At 35.1% G+C, this 19,173-nt stretch overlaps 1 protein-coding gene across 4 annotated transcripts; it reads left to right on the top strand.

Annotated features, from left to right (window-relative positions):
* The first annotated feature begins 287 nt into the window (after positions 1 to 287).
* Positions 288 to 14,413, top strand: LOC128236422 (protein MFI-like). 4 transcript variants are annotated; one of them, XM_052951282.1, is made up of 14 exons: positions 288 to 399; positions 2,641 to 2,696; positions 3,269 to 3,357; positions 3,725 to 3,827; positions 4,081 to 4,184; positions 4,751 to 5,015; positions 5,305 to 5,451; positions 6,077 to 6,233; positions 7,322 to 7,455; positions 9,975 to 10,039; positions 10,381 to 10,551; positions 10,911 to 10,966; positions 12,562 to 12,594; positions 13,420 to 14,413. In XM_052951282.1, the coding sequence occupies exons 1-14, from the start codon at positions 348 to 350 to the stop codon at positions 13,566 to 13,568; spliced, it is 1,581 nt and encodes a 526-aa protein (XP_052807242.1). In that variant the 5' UTR covers positions 288 to 347; the 3' UTR covers positions 13,569 to 14,413. The 4 variants fall into 4 exon arrangements, with proteins under 4 accessions (XP_052807242.1, XP_052807241.1, XP_052807244.1 ...); XM_052951281.1 differs by lacking the exon at positions 12,562 to 12,594 and adding an exon at positions 11,854 to 11,919; XM_052951284.1 differs by lacking the exon at positions 12,562 to 12,594 and adding an exon at positions 11,339 to 11,364 and having other exon boundaries at positions 13,420 to 13,556.
* The last annotated feature ends 4,760 nt before the right edge of the window (positions 14,414 to 19,173 follow it).

Raw genomic sequence — 19,173 nt, 5'->3', positions numbered from 1 at the left:
GGAAACCATGAAGTGTATATTAGCATGTGAACTTCACGTTATGAGTTCAGATAAATTCACCGAGGCAATTTTAAAACTAACTGATATTTAAGCATATATCAACATTTATTAAAGAGTTCCAGCCGTCAGTATCTTAGTTTTAACAATCCTAACGGTTTGTTTCACTTGATTTCATCATAAAAAGTGCTCGTTCGGGGAGATCACTGTGTATGAGATAAATAACTAAAACATTGAAACGAGATCAACCTATTTCTTTTCTATATTTTTTCTTTGGGTTTAATTCGTTACTTAGTCGGACATATTGTTGTTGAAATTGACAACCAGATGCACTTTTTGCAAAACCAAGTATGCTGAGCGATAGAGAAGCCAAGGGACACGTTTTTGAGTCTGATTTATCAGGTATCATAAGGGGGTGAAATTATTGTTAATGGAATAAGTATGTCAACTTGTCAATGAATATAAAAAATAAAGTGATTACGACTACGGGAAAAAAGTTGAATATTAGAATAATCATAATGTTGCAAACTGAAACTTGACTGTTATTTACCTGTGTTTAAGGTGATTTTGTTTGGAAAACATTTGAAATAGAGTTCTGTTTTGACTGTGGAGAAATGTTTTTGCTGTTGTAAATGTGATAGGTAAAATATGACTTTGCAGAATAATTGTACAGCCTTTCATTTTTTTTTAAGTCCAAATAATTGTACGTTGACAGATTGTTTACGATTTTTGATATGGCAGATCCTTTACAAACAAATTGTTTTGTACCAAATGTGGGTAGTTATTCCGATCGGGTTTCCAAATTAAAGCATATGGCGTTTATAAAATATCATAAAAACAAGAAATATAACCAGATAATGTTATTTTATATTAGTTCTGTACACCCAAAATAAATATCCAACGAATAATTATGAGTTTGATGTGTCCTTTTCATTTCATTCTGTCAAAACATAATGCACGATATATACTGCAATTCTGCGGTTTACAGTTTAACAACAATCGGAACAACTTGGAGATTGCATGTTTAGAATGCATGTTATTTTTCCAGTATTTTTAAAATGTCTTGTTGGTGATATGCTGAACAGTAAAATTATCAGTGAGACAACTTACCAGATTTCAGACTTAAATGTGTTGGGTTTCAAAGATTATCAGTCTTAGACTTGAATGGACCCTTTTGGGCAAAGAAGTGTCCAAGAAGCTTGGACAACTCAGGCTGAGATTCATTGGCATGACCACATTAATTACCACTCCCTCTTCCTACATTTTTACAAGAAAAATCGTGTTAAAAATATCAAAAATCAATGGAAAAGGTCATTAAAGGATTTTTTTTTCAAAATAGGCATTCGCTCAAAGATACCTAATTATCAAATGAAATTAGTTAATAATAAAGGCTTTATGAATGAAAAGAAAAACCAGAGTGAGACAAGTCATAAAAATGCATGCATGAAATATTAGTTATAAAAGTTTAATGATAAATCTAAAAGTCAAATCAAAAGTGTTTGTACAAATTAATTTAAATATGAAAAAATGACCAAACTGGGCAATAATGTTCACAGGTTTGATGTGCACCGTATCCAGAAAATTCTCTTTACTACATGTACATGTAGGTCTTGGTTCTTTAATTCAGTTTGTATGTTTGCTGTAGGGAACTTGACCAAATTTTACTAACACCTTTTGGATTATCAGAGATTGAGAACAGATTTTTTCAGGATATGGCGCACATCCACCCTGTGAACTATATGGCCCAGTTTTAGGACCACTTGGCCCCTTTAGAAAGACAGCATGGTCGAGGTTGAACCATTTGCTCTTATTGGTTTTTCATTCAATTTAACAGTCCTGTTTGGTGCATAAAATACAAGCAAGATAGATGAACACTGCAGATCAACATTTAAAGTTTGTTTATGCTGACATAAATGACGTGTGAGATGTAAAGTCTATTAATCTGGGTTGTATTGGCCGCCAACTTAATATCAGGACCATATTGTCTTTCAATCGGGTCTGTATTGTCTTTCAGTCTGGGCTTTTTATTCCAATTGGTGATACACGATATCTCTGTTAACCCACACTAGAACCAATGACTGTCTTAAACTAAAAGAACTGAACAAACTGGTTCTTTAACTCACACTCAACTTGTATGTATGTTCAATCTATTTATTTTTAATGGGTCCATTCATTGTTCCTAAATAGACAGCAGAGCTAAAAAGATAGTGTGAGATACAAGGGACAGGTGAATTATCCTGGCTCTTTTTAATTAGACCCCTTGGTCACTGATACTTCAGAGACAAATTTCCTTTGAAATTGTCTCTGGTATGATGCATTTTGGGATGTAATTGAACAGAGGACCTTCCGCTCCAGAAGTTTAACTTCCCCTTGTACTAAGCTCATATCTACATCAGCTCTTAGCCATGCACACCATAAGAGTAAGAGTTTGCATCCCAACGGAGGTTTTAGCCAAACTCCATTTATAATAGTTCTGAAACTCAACTCATCAAACTATGCCACTTAAAACATTAAGTCCAACAGGAAGTATATTGCGAGTGCCTACATGGCTGACATGTATTTTAAAACATTTTATTCTTTTGTTCACTTTCTTGTGAAACTTTTTCAAAGCTGTAGAATAATGCAAACTTTGTACCTTTACAGAAAGTCAAAATGCTTTAAGCAGTAAATTAGCAGTTGCTTCTAAAGAATTGCGCCAGGTAAGCGAGTTACATAAATGTATAACTAATATAAATGAACATTTCAGTCTTCGTCGTAACTGGGTTGCCTGAAGCCTGGGACAAGTAAATACTGTTTCGGACAAGATAAAATTCTCAGGTGGTTGCCCGCATGGGCAAGTACCTTTTTCCGAAATTCTGATTCCTCTGTTTTCAAAATTTCTTCAGCAACAATTCACACATCCTGATTGAACATTATTATTATATTGAAATATTGGCTTTATTAAATTTATGCATGAATTGATTATTTTGGGCAAGTAAAACTGTTTTTGGACAAGTGGTTTTCCTCAATTACTTGCCCAAAAGGACAAGTGCTGAATAAAATTAAGGTAAAGACTGCATTTTCAGTTTTAATACTACTGCATGGTATGTGCTGAAAATAACATATACAGAAAAATGTCATTACATGTATTTGAAATCTTATTTCACATACAATAGTTCTATGGGTATTCAGAAAATTGCATAAAAAGTTCTGAATTAGACAATGACATTTGATATTTCTTAGTAAATGTTATTTCCCACAATGGACTTTTTGTATTATACTTGCTCTGTAGACATTGATACAAGACAACAAAGAAAGCAATGAGGCCCAGACATCAGCTGCTATTGAAATTCAAAGAACATGGAGGGGATACAGATCAAGGTACTCAAGTGTGAATCATATTAAACAGTCCTATTTGGTGGATACCTTCAATAAATTCACTTTTTGTTTATTTTGTGGATTAGCATATCCTTTATTTGGTCATTGCCGTAAAAATGACACTTCTGGTCACCCCATGAAGCAACATCAGAATTCCTGATTATATAAATGCCAGTTTAATACATTTCCATTGAAGTAGAATATTTTTCGATTGAAACATCAAAACTTGATCATAGTCTTTGAATCAACTAACAATTTGAATCATATAATTATTAGGAATAAAAATGAAGATGTGTAATAAATATACTGTTTACATCTTGTTCATTGTACTTCCAAAACATATTTGAAATGTGCTTTAATACTTCACCAGAGCCCAAATGTACGATGTTGTGGAGCCACACACCAGTAAAACAGCCGTCTACAGCGGCAGTAAACACAACATCATGCGCCAAGATGACTTCAAAGATACAGATGTAGGCATCAGCTTTGGGAGAATTAAGCATTTCACTTGTTATATTACTTTATTTAAATATTTTAAAAGTATGCATTACAAACTCGCAACAGATATTGTGAGCTTACTCCAGAGTTTCCTTATTTGGTTAGGGTGTAGTCATCTTCCATTTCCATCTTGTGCAGCTTAATATACCAATAATACAGATGTTTAATGGCTGTATCCATGGATGAGTGTTAATGCTTATGAATAGTGATAATGTTTCCCTGTTACAGAGTGGTAAACCCAAGAGGCCAGCAAGATTAAGACTAGAGGCCTACTACAATGACTTCAAACAGCAACTCATTATGTCCCCAGATAGACCCAGTATTATACCCAAGTAAGCATCAACTCATCATGTCTCCAGATAGACCCAGTGTTATTCCCAGATCAGCACATATTCATCATGTCCCACGATAGTCCCAGTGTTATACCTAGGTAAGCACCAACTCATTATGTCTCCAGATAGACCCAGTGTATACAGGTAAGCACCAACTGATAATGTCTACAGATAGACCCAGTGTTGTACCCAGGTAAGCACCGACTTGTTATGTCTCAGGACAGCCTCAATGCCACCCTGTATAATAGTATGATCACTGCCATTGGTCTACATTAACATAAAAATACCCAAACTGATTATGTATACTTATAAATGAATAATGATATGAAATGATTTCTTGAGGATGTCCATGATTTGTAAAGAAAGGGTGGCTGGCTGCCATAATGTCTTTATACTGGAACATGGTAGGGTTTGCATACATATAGAAAATATGCTTGTACTTCAGTTTCATTGTAATGATATGAACATAAGTTTTGCCAATATTTTGCCAGTTATATTGCAGTTCAATTGTATTATGTGTTTTTAAATTATTTGCATGTAAAGCTGTCATCTGACTATATTTCCAGTTTTTATGACTTCTGTGCCACATACATCCAAGACTGGTGGCGAGACATCATGGCCAGGCAGGGGCAGCCTTCACAGGAACGCTACATCAGACAGCAACAGCAGCTGCAGCAACAAAAACAATACAAACAACAGCAGCAGTCCCAGACTACCCTTGGCCAGTCCAACACTCGGTCGACAGAGTTTGTGGTACCCAAGAGGCCACCACGGCAGCTAAGTCTTCAGGAGGCTGCCTCCATGATCCAGAAGGCTTGGCGAAGGCACATTGTATGGCTAGCTTGACATATATTCTTAGGATGAAACACATTAAACTGATTTTGTGTTCAGAAATTCTTAAATACTTCAACCTAATGTTTTGCTTTACAAATCTTTCCTCTGTATGTTTAAAAAAAATCTTTATATTTATTTCAAGACAGGAAAACGTCAACTTTTATCATAGCAAACTGTAATTCATGTAGTACATGTGTAAAATTATAATGTCTATTTCACACATCTATCTTGTATTTGGTATGAAGAGAGAATGCATGACATTCAACCTCACTTTACCACATTTCAGGATATTCAGGTGTATCGCTATTACCGTGACTTGATCAACTTCAAGACTCGAGGCAACCCTGCTCTCATGTTACGTTGTATCAACCCCCAGGAGGCCAAGATGTTAGATGCTGCATCAGGCATTCATATCAAGTTCAGACTCGCAGGGGTACGGGATACATACATGTTTATAGATACTGTAGTAAATGCATACTGTTGTTTAAATATACTTAAGTATATGTATACTGTAGCAGAAGCAGTCATTCTAATGCATTTATTTCGAATGTATAACTTATTGTTGCTAAAACCCTTAAACAAATTTCATGTGATTATGGGTTTCTATGTCACATCCAATATGTCATGGGTATGTCATGTGATCATTTGTGTCCACATCACATCTAAAATATCATGGGTATGTCATGTGATTATTGTTTTCCATATCACATCCAATATGTCATGTGATTATTGGTTTCCATGTCACATCCAAGATATCATGGGTATATCATGTGATCATTTGTGTCCACATCACATCCAAGATATCATGGGTATGTCATGTGATTATTGGTATCAATGTCAAATCTAAGATATCATCTGTTCGAGCCACACTTTTGTGCATTTTATCATAGTTTTAAAGTTGTCTTTTAAACACTGTGTCATCATGTAAATAATAACAAATTAAAACCTCATATTGGGATCTCTTACAATGAATATATTGCTTGACTCATGATGCGTGTACAACAAAGTCGTTATCTTTTATTCTGTTTGTGATATGCCCATTATTGTGTCTATGTCAGGAGCGTTTTCCCCCAAATATCTACTACAAGATTTTTACACACCGGCCCATCCAGGACATGTGTGCCAACAGCCCAAAGGATTACACAATGGCCACGGTGAAGCTTAAGATGGCCAAGGACATGCACAACAGGGGACGCCTAGAAGTCAACAAAAAAGGTAAGACAGGTGGATGCTACATCTAGTGGAGGAGTGGGGTAATTTTATAGAAAATTATTACACAGTCTCAGATACTATTGGTTAAATACCGTACATGATTTACACTTTCTCCTTTGAGCTCAATACATTAACTTTTACCTGTTTTATTTCCATATCTTGGGTTGTAACCAATACCAGAGTGTCTAATGTAGATGCTTACCCAAAAGTACCAAAATAAGCTGACAGCCTTTGGGCTCACCAGAAAATGCAGACACACAAGTCACTTAAATTATGTTGTTAAAAAGGTGTTGCTGCAGTACAGTATAGAATATAGTACTTTGTTTATCTTGAAGTCTGTATGTGTATAAATAGGTGTAATAACACTATCTATAAATAAACCTTACATGATTGGACTAAAAGCAATTACTATTATTCATAGTCAAAATAAAACGCAATATTGACCTGTCTTTTAATAGACTTCAAACAGGTAAGCATATAAAGTCATGTAGTATCTTACTTATTAGCTGTAAAATATGTAGTTCATATTGACCATTATAGCCTGGGTCAATAGGGATTATTTGGTCAATGTGACAGCGTATTACACAGTCAATAATTGTATGAAAGTGAATTTTAACTGTGAATGTGTGAAAGGAAAGTAAATCGATTAAATTACTCCCTAAAAATGGGCTGAGACCATCAAAATTGAGTCCTTCCATAAATATTTTATGATTTTGGGAAAAAATCTCCAAGGGTGAATGCTTAGAAGTTAAAAATGCAAAACCTGGTGTCAGTGTTACTTTTATGGCCACATTTTAATCAGTTTTGAAGAAAATTAGAATAATTAGAATATTAATTTGAGAATTTGGCAAGTTACAGCTTCAAAATATTTACATTTTACGCTAAAAGTTTTAAAGTTGTGGAAAAGATCTTAGTGTTTTACAAATTTAACTTTCACATTTCAGAGAAAAACTCTCAGAACTGATGGCAATAAAGTTCATATATCCAGTTTCAAAGCCATAATGCAAGCTCTGAGTTATAATAAACATGAACAATTTATTTAATGGTGTGTGTATGATGTTGCCTTATTATTTCGTGTACAATATTTCCAGACCAGACCGGGTGGTACCAGCGTATGGACAACAATGGTTGGCGTCTCGTGTCTGACCGACTGATCCACCACATCATGGCAGACCCTGTCACATGGGAAACTTCCAACAAGAAATATGTTTTCCACCATGATAAGGTATAGGCTACAAACATGTGGTAGTTGTTCAGTTTATAGCTTAATTCATCTTGTTTGCTTCCATCATAAGGTATAGACTACATATATGTGGTAGTTGTTCAGTTTATAGCTTATTTCATTTTGTTTTTCTCAATGATTAGGTATAGACTACAAACATGTGGGAGTTTCTCAGTTTATAGCTTATTTCATTTTGTTTACCACAAAGATAAAATTTAGGCTACAGACATCTGGTAGTTGTTCAGTTTACAGCTTATTTCATTTCGTTTGCTGCCATGATGAGGTATAGCCTACAAACATGTGGTAGTTGTTTAGTTTACAGCTTATTTCATTTGGTTTGCTGCCATGATGAGGTATAGCCTATTTTATCTTGTTTGCCTCCATGATGAGGTACAATGTATAGGCTACGAACATGTGGTAGTGTTTGCAACCATGATAAGGTATAGGCTACAAACATGTGGTAGTGTTCAGTTTACTGCGTATTTCATCTTGTTTACAACCATGATAAGGTATAGGCTACGAACATGTGGTAGTGTTCAGTTTACAGCGTATTTCATCTTGTTTGCAACCATGATAAGGTATAGGCTACAAACATGTGGTAGTGTTCAGTTTACAGCGTATTTCATCTTGTTTACAACCATGATAAGGTATAGGCTACGAACATGTGGTAGTGTTCAGTTTACAGCGTATTTCATCTTGTTTACAACCATGATAAGGTATAGGCTACAAACATGTGGTAGTGTTCAGTTTACAGCGTATTTCATCTTGTTTGCAACCATGATAAGGTATAGGCTACAAACATGTGGTAGTGTTCAGTTTACAGCGTATTTTATCTTGTTTGCAACCATGATAAGGTATAGGCTACGAACATGTGGTAGTGTTCAGTTTACAGCGTATTTCATCTTGTTTGCAACCATGATAAGGTATAGGCTACAAACATGTGGTAGTGTTCAGTTTACTGCGTATTTCATCTTGTTTACAACCATGATAAGGTATAGGCTACGAACATGTGGTAGTGTTCAGTTTACTGCGTATTTCATCTTGTTTACAACCATGATAAGGTATAGGCTACAAACATGTGGTAGTGTTCAGTTTACAGCGTATTTTATCTTGTTTGCCTCCATGATGAGGTACTATGTATAGGCTACGAACATGTGGTAGTGTTCAGTTTACAGCGTATTTCATCTTGTTAGCCTACATGATGAGGTTTATTCTACAGACATGTGGAAGTTGTTCATTTTATAACTTATTTCCTCTTGTTTGCCTCCATACCTATGCAATCATAATTGTTAAGTTTACTATAAAACCAGGTGTGGATCACTCATACAACCACTTCCTGATGAAACCAGCACTACCGTATTGGGAATTGAATACATACATACACCTATATAACTCGAAGGCATCACATTGTGAATATTAACTTGAGTCTGACAGTGGTATTGATATGTTATAAAATTCCTATAAAGGGTTAAGGTAAGATTTTTTACATCGCAGTGACATAAGCTCAGTAGCTTTTAAGTATCCAGTTTAAAGTCTGCTATATACATATGATTAAGAACCATTTACTTGTCCAGGGGGTATTACCAGTACTGTATGAAGGTATCAAACCCTGTAATCCAGAATCGGATACGCTAACTATACAGCCATTCTAACTATACAGCCATCGACACTGATGCTGGTTACAATCCCTATGATTCTCGACTTGCAGGGATTCTACACTACAATACAATAGTCAGTAGACAGGTGATGAGTATATATGTAGTCGCAATGTTGTGTATGATACATGTTAATAACTGACTCAAACATTTATCATTGTAGCATGCGTTTCATATCTCTTGATAAAGTTATTCGGTATATTTAGAAAGATAATTGCAACCACTTTTCATCACACTGGACCAATATATTGTATGTCTTCACATGTTTGTCATATTGTATACGACACATGGTTTTGCATACATACACTTAATGTTGTCCAAGTTCAGAAGTTATTTTTAAGTCGGTATTTCAAAATAGTGCATAGCTATTAACCAAATGATTCTGGTATGGAAACAATGATATCAGTTGAACATTATTTAATTTTTGTTATGATTGTCTAGTACCATTCTTCATAGATGATTTAGATGTACATTACCATAGCTAAAGCAATAGTTTTTAAGGTTTAATAAATGTAATAGTTGAAAAGCTTAATCATGGTACTACATGCATTCCATACTAACCATGGTACTCCATGCATTCCATACTAACCATGGTACTCCATGCATTCCATACTGAGAGAAAGTAGCACAGCATGATGTTAAAAATGGCTTCGTATTGACACTACATACATCCTATTACAACAGATAGTCAGACGGCAAGATGTTGAAAGTCCTGATACTACATGCATTCCTTTACAACAGATAGCCAGATGGCAAAGATGGAAAGAACTTTGTCTTTATACTGAATGCATTCAATTCAACACATAGTTAGACTGCAAGATATTAAAGAAAATTCCTCTTTATTCTATATACATTCTATTAAAACAGATAATCAGAAGGCAAGATGTTGAAAAGAGAAAGAAGCAGAAAAAGATAGACTGGATGAAAAAGATGTGAGTTCGAAATTGTTACATGACAGATTTGTTTCATGATTTTGAATTGGGTTTTTTTCTTGTGGTTATCTGTTTGACTAAGTTTGTTTTCTAGGGAAAATCCCTTAATGGTTTTAGAAATTGGATGAAATATATTCAAAATTGCATGGACATATTTTAATTTTCAATTACAGATACTGAATTTGTTTAATATAAATCAGTATGCATATTCTGTATGGATATTGTTATGTTATAATTGACAAGAGGTCGCTTTTCTGTCTTAGGTTAGTAAATTATTTATTGAAAATAAACAAGTTATAAGCAAAATGGAGATAAATTGAACCAGTACATGTGTGTTCTAGGTACAAGGATGGTATGTTGAAGGCGAAGTCCGATGACCAGGAGACTATCCAGCTGATAGAGGGCGCTGCTGCGGGGATGGTGGCTACGGTGGAAAACTACGGACCTGACGCTCTGGAGGACTGGGAAGTGGATGAGCTCCTAGACTGGACAACCAGCCTCAATTTTGAAGAGTATGGCTAAAGAAATATCAATCAAATTTACCTCTCTCAAGTATTTCATATACATTTTTTAATATCATTTATGAGTTTTTACCATTTTTAATTTTTAATTCCTAGTTCTGATTTTGAAGAATTAAAAATTGATCTAAATCAAAGTATTTGCTGGGGAAAGTTAATGATTTTTATTACTTCTGTTCTCTTTATTAAGCTAATACTCTTTTAGTATTCATTTATATATTTGAAGACATTTTTTGTCCATTCTTTTTATGTAATATTTGTGTCATCACATCTGGTTTTGATAATAGTATGATTTTGTGTAACATAAAATTAACTCATCCAAGGCCAATAATTCCATTTTGTTGTATTTCCAGTTATCAGAGTGGTTGGAAGGAACTCGCCACGAGCGCCAACTCCGAGAAACAAGTCGGTAAGTGCCAGCCGCATTCCTATGTCTATATTGTCATCAAGGCCTATCAATCATGGTGCTAATTGGATGCCTTCATGTTTGTTAAATGAAATATGATTGTAATCGTAACCACTTAAAATTAAATTTATTCACTTTTTAATTTTAATGAAGACCTCCATTAAAGCTGATTTGCGTTGCTATATCTCAATTATGACTGAAACCTCGGTAATAAATTGTCTGTTTTTGTGTCATTTTTTGCATTTACTGTTTAAGGAAATTGAGCCTGATAAAAAATGAATAAAGAGAATGGGACAATTAATGCATTTGAAGTTTGAAATTTATATCTCAATTACTTAGGTTGATATATCTGATATTTATAGTTTTTGGTTCCAGATTTATATTCTGTTGGTTGAATTAAGGTAAATTTTAGAATCAATCACTGAAACGTTTTGTAAGAAACTTGTTGTATTTATCAAAATAGAAGTTTTATTTTCAACCTGAGCTTCATGTTTGTTTACAGCTGTAGGAAATTTCACTCTTACTAGACATTGCACATTACTTTTTAATACTTAGCTATTATATTTCTTATTATTAGTAATTGTTTCCTAGCCAGTCTGAGTAGCCCATTTTCTTAAACACGTTTTTACGAAGGAAGGCAAAACTATAGAGTCCAATGCCTAACAGACAGTTGAGGACGAACACACAACCACACAATGCAACAAACACAGAAGTCATATATTTTCAAATATCTTTTTTAATGAATGTTTGGGTTTCTGCCTTTGAATGCTCAGTGAAACAGACACTTATTTACATGAACAAAGTAAATAATATGGAGACCCATCTTTCTAGTATTAGTTGCCTATTATGCCCCCCAAAACCAATATGGATACATTTGTATGTGTGTACAGTGAAGGTTCCAAGTCGTGCGTGGGCGGGACTCAACACCGCTAGTGACACCACCACCCCCTTCCCAGGTTTGCCATACCTGCTCGCTGATGATCCTGTGTTTTACTGTACTGCCTTGTCACTGGTCTGGATGGCTACATTGTCCCCATAAAAACAACATTCCTCACGACAAAAGCGTCTATGAACTTAAAAAATGCAATATTCTAAAATATCTGAAATTATTGATAGATCATTATTTATCAAAAAATCTTATCTGATATTTGCAAAACTTAGCTATTGAACTTGTTTCTGTAGTTTTTCATTTAAACATTGTAAAATGTTATGTTCATGCCATGTTTTTTAAGTACTTGGAAGAGTCTTCAAAGTTCTTGAGTCTAAATACAAAGTGTGGCCATCCATCCTTGTCTGCAGATTTCAGCATTATATTGTTTGAGTGTGGCCATTTACAGAATGTACAGTCTGGAGAGCTCTATGTACTTGTGTGCTACAAGCTTGCCGTCCATAGCAGTTTGGCGTTTGATGCTATATGTGCCGCTGGTGTACCTGTTTTGATTGTTCAGAATTGGTCGACCCCTTATTCTATGAAGCATCAGTTATCAGTGTATGTCGGAGAATATTCACGATGACTGAAAGTAGAATAAAGCTTATACTAGTATTATACAAGACTGTATGCCTTGAGAGATGATTGTTCATTGCTATGTTACATACAGGCTACTATCAGAGGTCCTACACTGCCGCAACAGGTTTGTTATTGTGCACTCTGGTATTGGGCCTGGTATAATTCAGGGATTATCTCTTATGTCTTGAGGTGGAAAAGGGCGACAAAATGACATGGCATCGGTTTGGTGTGTGCTTCTGTATATATAAGCAGACGTTAAGGGTTTTATGAAACCGTGTACCGTGAATTTGTTATGTTGCTTTTGGTATTTCTTGCTAAAGATTTGATTGCTATTGCATTTATGTAAGTGTCATTTGATGTGGCTATTATATGAACACAGATTTGCTTTTGACGTTTGAGCTTTGTTTTCTATGTTAAGGGGAAATGATTCACCTTAAGTCACTTCTGGAGAAGTTTTTAAAATGTTTAAGTCATTTCAGGGGACACTGGTAACATATATAAGTCATTTTAGGTCGACTTGTTAACATATTTAAGTCACTTCAGGTCGACATGTTAACATACATTTTAAAACAGTGTCTACGTCTGCCTAACACATTAACCTGAAATACTAACATGCAATGCAATCTCGTGCACTCAGCTTCAACCATTTTGGGTTATTTTCAGACAGACATCTTATGTTTGGTCTACTGTTTTCCTTTGTAACTACTAACATCTATACAGATTAATACTATGTTATTGATTTGTATTAAAGTTTTGTATAACAGCATGCACCAATGACTTAATTATCAGTTTTTAATGAAACCCTAGTCTAAAACAGTAAATTGCCTGCAATAATTGATTGTGTATACTTGCTAACAGGATATGATTTACATACGTCCCACCCTTTATAAAACATAATTATGATTGGAGCAAGAATATAAATTCTTTAATTTTTTCATTCTTATTTCAGAGGACAAGATGCGTCTGTTAACAAGCACTGCCGACCCTTTCGAGTTCTCCCTGTCTGGGGCGTCTCGATACCAGTCCACCCAGCAGTCTCGGAACACCCCCGTCTCAAGTGTAAGCAGTGTAGGGCCACACCCCCAGGCCGTAAGCTGAGGGCACTGGGGTCCGAGGCGGAATCTCCAGTATATTACCATGGTTACGATTGTCATCATGTGCTCACACCATGTATGAATTACAATGACTTTTGTAATAAGCATTTAAGAGGCATGTGTTTTTCAAATTATATGAAAACATTTCCATGAAATATTTAAAAGAAACTCATGATGTTTATTTCTGTATAATGAAACTTATATCATCAAATTAAAAATGACAAATGGTAATGTAATGTTCTTAATGCGGTTTAAAAGTTGCAAAGGAGAAGTTGTATATAAACAGTGCCTTAACTGCAGAGTCATTAGTTTGCCATTATTCTGTATGTTCAATGATCTAGGGTCTTTAATGTTCATGTCAAATCTTGCTTTGACATTTTAATTATTGAACTGTCATTGTAATATGTATATTAATTTATTGATATTTTATTTTGCTTTTATTAAATAATACATTTAAAAACAAATGAATTATACAGCAGACTGCTTAATCATTAAATAAGGGCATTCACTCTGTCATATCGTTAGCTGTAGACACAATATCCATCATAGTTTATTTAATATGTTGTTGCAAGTCCCACTTTTGTTTGAAGTAAATCACCTTTGAACTCCTGTATGATTTATTCTGCTTTGGAACACACTTCTGCTCATTTTTGTTTCGACGTTTATAGTTTACTTAATACCGTTATGTCTCTGTTATTAATTTATGGGTTTTAATGGCAGAACTTTTTGTTATAATACAGCCTTTATATATGGCAGGTTGTTAGGTTTATAAATATTATATTTTGTGCCTTTTTGTGATATGAAGTCTTAGGTATGTTTTGTTAGGAATAAACACAGCATAAAACCTTACCAGGCTTCCTTTTGAAAACAATGTTACTTCGCTACTCATAAAAATAAGCGTTTGTTCAATGCCGAGCCTGTCAGTTTCACAATCATGGAACAGTTCTGAGAAAGATCTTTGACCGTGAATGCTTGAAAGTTTATGGTTATGCATGATGTCAAACAAGTCGGTAGAACAACATTCTGACAAATGTCCATCGTGGTGACTTTGATCATCGACCCACCTATATGGATCCAGGATGCAAAATGCCTTCTTCTCACTGTGTACATGTGTACCAAGTTTAAAATCCCCAATGGCCAAGTTTGCGGACAGACCGGAACAATCAGTTTACATGGAATTGTTTTACCAATGAATCATGAGCGTGACCTAGACCCTTGATCTACATGCATGGGTCTTGCACGTGACATTCTTATTATGGTGAACATGATGAGTTATTTTAAAGTCCACGACATGACGAAAGAACAGCTCAGACGACGAAACACAATACAAGAACTTTAGACCAATGACCTTTGAATATGACCTTAACCTAAAGACATGTATCTGGACACTTTATCTTCTAATGGTGAATATGTGTGCCAAGTAATTTTAAAATCCTCGGATGCTTCCGGACAAGTCACATACACATAACATCAAACCGCCGTTGTCACAACTATGTTGAGCAAGTGGAATCCACAAAATCCTTTCTATAGTTTTCGTTTATATGTGTATATAATGCATTTCGAAAATTAAAAGTGCTTATATGTTGAGCTATGGAAGTACATCAAGTGATATGGAGTCATTAATGCCTCCACATTTACTGTCATCAATTGCCAGAAATTACCAGTATGATTAAACACACTTTTACTTTATGAGACTAGTATACAATACATATATACTTATGTTTGAATTCATATAGATCTGTTTTTACTTTTTATATTTGACTTTTAATTGTAATTGACAGGCACATTTTAAATAACTAATGCATTTATTTCTAAGACAAAGTGGCGTATAGTCGAGCGAGCTGTCCTACAACAGCTCTTGTTTAGCAATCCGTTGACACTGCCCCGGCGACAACCGTGACGGCACAACTGGCACTTCCGCACCGTGCTGTCGTAATACCAGCGCTCAAAGTTGCCGCGGCACGGGCCGTCGTTCTTCGGTAGCGAGCAGATCGCTGGAATGGAAAAGGTTCGACTACAACTCGCTGATAAATTACTTATGCAATAAACATAAATTTACACATAATCATATTTCAACATTTATTTTTCTAGGCATATCATTCCATTTCCGTAAAATTAGTAAATGAAAATTAAAACTTGATGGCCCTGATATTAGCCAATTAAGACGATATAAATACTTAATGGTCCGAATAGTTTCAATCAAATACATCATATATTATGCACATTATTGCATCTTATTTCCTGAAAGTGATAATGAAACGGTAATTAACAACGGTGATTTTCCGGGAAATGGTAACTTTTTGTAATTATTCAAATTTATACCTGTAATCAAAGATAACACTCATTTACATTTGTTTTTGAGTTGATATGCAAAGAAAGAAAAATTGATGCCAACCTGTAGAGTTTTTCATCATAAAATCCTTCCTGCAGTCCGGTTTAGCAGACATTCTACTCCATAATCTCGATGCCACAGTTCATCATTTGAGCCGACTTCCAGAGGAACATCCGCCACGAACGCAGCGACCGCACATTTTGGCGCTGCACGGGGACCAGTCGAACCAGGGAGTTATGGCCCAAGGGTCGTCCAGGTCCAACTGGAACTTGTGCCCGACCTCAAAGTTGCTGCGGAGTCTTCCGGGGCTTATTATCCACGCACGTTTCCTCCTCCTCTAGCTCCACGGTGCACATGGACGGCAGGATGTTCTCGATGATGCGTTGGCGGCTCCTGGGCCGCATTCCCTGACCGCAGTTGTTGCTGCACGCGGACCACTCCGCCCAGTCCGTGGTCGTGCACTTCATCATTTCTGAGGGGCAGACGCATGATTAAACAATAAGTAAAACATTAAAAAAACACATTTTACTTCGAAGGACACAGTCGCTGGCTTCACAACGACGATAATCATAGTTATTTCATTCATCTTAAAAGAATAACCAGTACATGAAAGATCTGTATCATAAAAATACACATACGGTTCAAAATTGTACTGACCGAGTTTTTTGGTCATCAACATCTTCTGTTCCATCATGTGCTTTTTGTTGACATTTCAGAGAGCGCGAGACAAAAATCTCGACTCCGTCAAAGACTCCGAATATATAAATATTACAGCAGCAAGTACTGCGCATTTTGACAGCTGTGCATAAAACAGACATATACTAGGAATTATTATTAAAAAAACAATGTTATGGCTTATGTCATCTTCTTTGCCTTCATGATAAGGTATAGGCTACAAACATGTAAAAGTTGTTACGTCAATAGCTTATATCATCTTGTTTGACTTCTTGATAAGGTACGTATAGGTGGCAGTTGTTCAGTTTATATCTTATTTCATCTTGTTTGACTCAATGAAAATTTATTTTCTACAAACATGTGCAAGTTGTTCAGTTTATAGCTTATTTCATATTGTTTGTCTCCATGACGACGTATAGGCTACAGACATATGGCAGTTGTTACGTTTATTGCTTAATTCATCTTGTTTGCCTCCATCATCATGTATAGGTTCCAACCATGTGGTTATTGTTCAGTTAATAGCTTATTTTATCTTGTTAGCCTCTATGATGGCGTGTAGGCTACAAACATATGGTAGTTGTTTAGTTTATAGCTTATTTCATCTTGTTTGAATCCATGATGAGGTATGGGCTACAAATATGTGGTAGTTGTTTAGTTTATAGCTTATTTCATCTATTTAAATCGATGCTGAGGTATAGACTACAAACATGTGGTAGCTAGTCAGTGTATAGCTTATTTAATCTTATTTGACTCCATGATGGGGTAAAGGCTACACACATGTGGGAGTTCTTGAATATCCAGTTTAAATCTGCTATATACATATTATTAAGAACCACTTTCTATTCATAGCCATTGCCTATTATCGACAATACTGCATGACGTGGTCGAGCGCGGTGCTCCAGAGTCAGATACGCTTACTACACAGCCATCGCCACTGATGCTGGTAACATTTTCTATGATCTCCACTTGCAGGGGTTCTTCAAAACAAAACAGTAGTCAATTGGCAGGTGAATAGTATGAATGTTGTCACAACGTTGTGAATGATAAATGTAAGTTACGGACACAAACATTTTCATTGAAACTTGTGTTTTATATCTGTTGATATATAGATATTCAGTATTCTTAGAAAGTTAGATAATTGCAATCATTTGTCTTTACACTGGACCAAAATATTGTCTGTCTTCACGTTTTGTCGTATTGTATACCACACATGGTTTTGCCTACTTACACTTAATGTTGTCCGAGTACAGAATTTATGTTTTAATAGTCAGTATGTAAAGAACAAAGAGAACATTTGCTGAGCATAGCTTTGACCGACTTATTGTTGTATGGAAACAATGGTGAAAGTTCAACATTATTTAATCTTCGTTATTTGTGTCTTGTACCCTTCTTCAAACATAAATTTAGATTAATTTTACAATACTATAGCTAGAATTGTTTGTGTTGTCTAGTACCATTCTTCGTTCATGATTTAAATGTGCATTAATATAGCTCAACACATACTTTTAAGGTCTTATACACGTAACAGTTGAAAAGCTAAATCATAGTACTACATGCATTCCATTATAACAGATAGTCAGACAGCATGCTGTTGAAAATGGCTTAGTCTTGACACTACATGCATTCTATTACAACAGATAGTCAGACGGCAAGATGTTGAAAGAAGCATAGTCCTGATACTACATGTATCCTATTACAACAGATAGTCAGACGGCAAGATGTTGAAAAGAGGGAGAATAAGAAAATGATAGACTGGATGAAAAAAGATATGAGTTAGAACTTGTTATTTGACAGATTTGTTACATGATTTTACTTTGGATTTTTTATAGTTTCAATCTTGACTAAGTTTGTTTTTTAGGAATAATCCCTTAATTGTTTCAGAGGTTGGATGAAATATATCAATATGGCATGAAAATATTCTTATTTTCAATTATAGATACTTACAGAATTTGTTTAATAAAAATCAGTATGCATGTTCTGTATGGATATTGTTATGTTATAATTGAACGAGTACACGTATGTTCTATGTACAAGGATGGTATGTTGAAGGCAAAGTCAAATGACCAGGAGACTATTCAGCTGATAGAGGGCGCTGCTGCGGGGATGGTGGCTACGGTGGAAAACTGCGGACCTGACGCTCTGGAGGACTGGGAGGTGGATGAAGTTCTAGACTGGACAACCAGCCTCAACTTTGAAGAGTATGGCTAAAGAAATATCAATCTAATTTACCTCTCTCAAGTATTTCATATACATGTTTTAATATCATTTATGAGTTTTAACCATTTTTTATTTTCTAATTCTGATTTTATAGAATTAAAAAATGATATAAATCATTAAATCAGTATTTGCTGGGAAAAGTTAATGAGTTTTATTACTTCTGTTCTCTTTATTAAGCTGATACTAGTATTCATTTATTAATTTGAAGACATTTTTTGTCTCCATTTTTTATTTGTAATATTTGTGTTATCACATCTGGTTTTGATAATAGTATGATTTTGTATTGCATCAAAGTAACTCATCCAAGGCCAATAATTTCATTCCAGTTATCAGAGTGGTTGGAAGGAACTCGCCACAAGCGCCAACTCCGAGAAACAAGTCGGTA

Source organism: Mya arenaria, chromosome 6 (genome assembly GCF_026914265.1).
Source record: "Mya arenaria isolate MELC-2E11 chromosome 6, ASM2691426v1".
NCBI lineage: Eukaryota > Metazoa > Mollusca > Bivalvia > Myida > Myidae > Mya > Mya arenaria.
Note: the sequence above shows the minus strand (reverse complement) of the source record. Positions and strands in the feature narration are given on the sequence as shown.